The 2,638-nt window shown below is 40.1% G+C and overlaps 1 protein-coding gene across 1 annotated transcript in view; it reads left to right on the forward strand.

Moving 5' to 3' along the window:
• Window positions 1–1,364, forward strand: part of LOC106468625 (Krueppel-like factor 1) — an 11,709-nt gene extending 10,345 nt beyond the window's left edge. The window contains exon 2 of the mRNA XM_013929054.2: window positions 243–1,364. Coding sequence (XP_013784508.2) covers window positions 243–1,364 — 1,122 coding nt within the window. The remainder of the gene's footprint in view (window positions 1–242) is intronic.
• The last annotated feature ends 1,274 nt before the right edge of the window (window positions 1,365–2,638 follow it).

Raw genomic sequence — 2,638 nt, forward strand, 5'->3', positions numbered from 1 at the left:
ATGATAGGCAGGTAACAAATGAAAGACAGATGGCAAACAATTAACACAATGATAGGCAGGTAACAAATGAAAGACAGATGGCAAACAATTAACACAATGATAGGCAGGTAACGAATGACAGAGAGGTAATAAATTGTTTTGGATTGTTAAAAACAAATTATGTAAAAAAAATGCAGTTGTTTTAAGTAGGATATTTTATTTTTAAATTAATATATGGTGCGGGTGTATTTTTTATATTTTAGATGTGGCAAGACATTGAGAGTGTTTTATTAGGAGATATGAGCAACTCTTGTTCTCGCAACGAAATGCAGTCCGTTCAGCCTGTTCTTCGGCAACTCCCTTCCTCAGATTTCAACACCAACACGCAAGCTGGGTTCACAACGGCTCTGCGTTACCAGTACCAGCAACAGCTAGAGCCGTCGCATACGGGTACATTCCAATACCCGACACCGCCACAGTTATCGGACTCTCGTCCGCCAGAGGACGGCCGTTTAGGAATAGATTTGGGATTATCATTAGAAGGAAACAAACAGCTTTACATCGAAGAATTTTCTGTTTTGAATCCAAATATGAAGAGCGATGTGTCCTCAACGGGCCCAATGTCTGGCGTGGAACAGTTACACTTGTACGGTCCTAGCACATGCGGTCAGAGATACGTACCAGTGGCTTCAGAGGTAAAAACAGAAAACCAGCATTACACAGATAACGCAAACACGGAATATCTTAACGGAAATTGGACGGTTTACAACTGTGCTATGCCTAATCACCAAGTCTCGCCCACAGCTGCTCCTGACAGTCGTGCCATTAGATATACTTATGAAGTTAACCCTTATGGAGGCTATCATCCGAATATAGCCAAAACACAAACCGGACTGTTACGCCCGCATCTTTCTTCGGGCATGACCCAGTCCTACGCTTCTTCTTATCCTACTCAGTCCAGAATGGTAACTCCACCAACTTCCCCTCATTTGGCCGAATTTCTGGTCAGTGGTCACGGGCCGGTGGGGAACACAACCTTGTATGCTGGTGGTAGCCTCCAACCACCAGCGCCCAAGTCTAGGCGCGGACGCCGATCAAGAGGACCCAAGAGTGTAACTGTTCACACCTGCTCTTACAACGGTTGTACGAAAACCTATTCGAAAAGTTCACACCTAAAAGCTCATCTCCGGACACACACCGGTGAAAAACCTTATCAATGTACGTGGAAAGGCTGTGCCTGGAAGTTTGCACGTTCCGATGAATTGACCAGGCACTACAGGAAGCACACTGGTGACAGACCATTTCAATGCCGTCTATGTGAACGTGCCTTTTCCAGGTCCGACCATTTGTCACTTCACATGAAAAGACACGCGGAAATTGTCTGATATGCAGTCTGGCTGTTCTTACGAGGTCACGTCGTGGACACTGGTTGACCATCGACAGAATTTGAAAAAAAACACCTAGGTAACAGTGAAGAAGTACTAGTCATGGACGGTTTATATGACATCTCCTTACATCCTAACCCTAAACGTTCCAGAAACGTCGTGAGCCTTGAGCAAGTAAAAGAAATCCGTTTAGTCAGAGATTAATTAGACACCAACTGCTCTGTGTCCAGCAAGACAACCCGGGTAGGTGTTTAAAAGGTTCAGGATATTACTTGATAAGGAATTGCGTGTAATAATACACAGAATGGTATGTAACTCATGCAGAAAGCTGCATGGATTACAAGGTGTATAAACCCAAATCTTCAATAGCTTTTTATTCTTTTTTTTTTTGAGTTTCAATCATATTCGTTTAGATAAACATTCTAAATTAAGAAAATCTGTGAACTTCACCTTTCTTGCGTAATTACTGATAAGAAAGGCTTATATATAATTATGTTTACCAGGAAGAAAGAATGTACATTGCGTGACTTGCGCCAGAATTATAGATAATTACGAAGTCATAAGAGGCTGATAGGAAGTTAGTAATATGTCGTTGTTGATGTTAGCGCAAAGCTATGCAATGGGTTATTTGCGCTCTGTACATCGAAGGAAATTGAACCTTCGGTTATAGCAATGTAAGTCCATAAACTTACAGCTGATCCTCAGGGACCAATCGTATGTCAATACGTTTGAGGATAAAAGCAGCAGACTTTATTAGACGTATTCTTAAGACTAAATCATTCATATAGAAATTGTGAAAGAAGAGATGTAAAACTAACTTTCTTCTTTTACTGTCGTTCAAGTCAGATATATTTAAACCGATATAAGAATAAGAAATATGAAAAAACAATAAACTATTTCTTTCTTTTTAGGGTTAAGTCGTTTCCGCAAGACCAATGAACAATTAGACATTATTGATTTCTATCTTCTTAGGTTTAAGCCACACTTTTCTATGTATAGTTTATCACAGCAAGACAGCTTTCATTAGTTAAACTTTGCTGTGTATAGTTTAACACAGTAATACAGCGTTCATTAGTGAAACGTTTCTATGTGTGGCTTACCACAGCAACACAACATTCGTTAGTGAGACTTTTCTATGTATAGTTTATCACAGCAAGACAGCTTTCATTAGTTAAACTTTGCTATGTATAGTTTAACACAGTAATACAGCGTTCATTAGTGAAACTTTTCTATATGTAGCTTACCACAGCAACACAACATTCGTTAATGTGACT

This window comes from Limulus polyphemus, unplaced genomic scaffold, assembly GCF_000517525.1.
Source record: "Limulus polyphemus unplaced genomic scaffold, Limulus_polyphemus-2.1.2 Scaffold3084, whole genome shotgun sequence".
In the NCBI taxonomy this organism is placed as follows: Eukaryota; Metazoa; Arthropoda; class Merostomata; order Xiphosura; family Limulidae; genus Limulus; species Limulus polyphemus.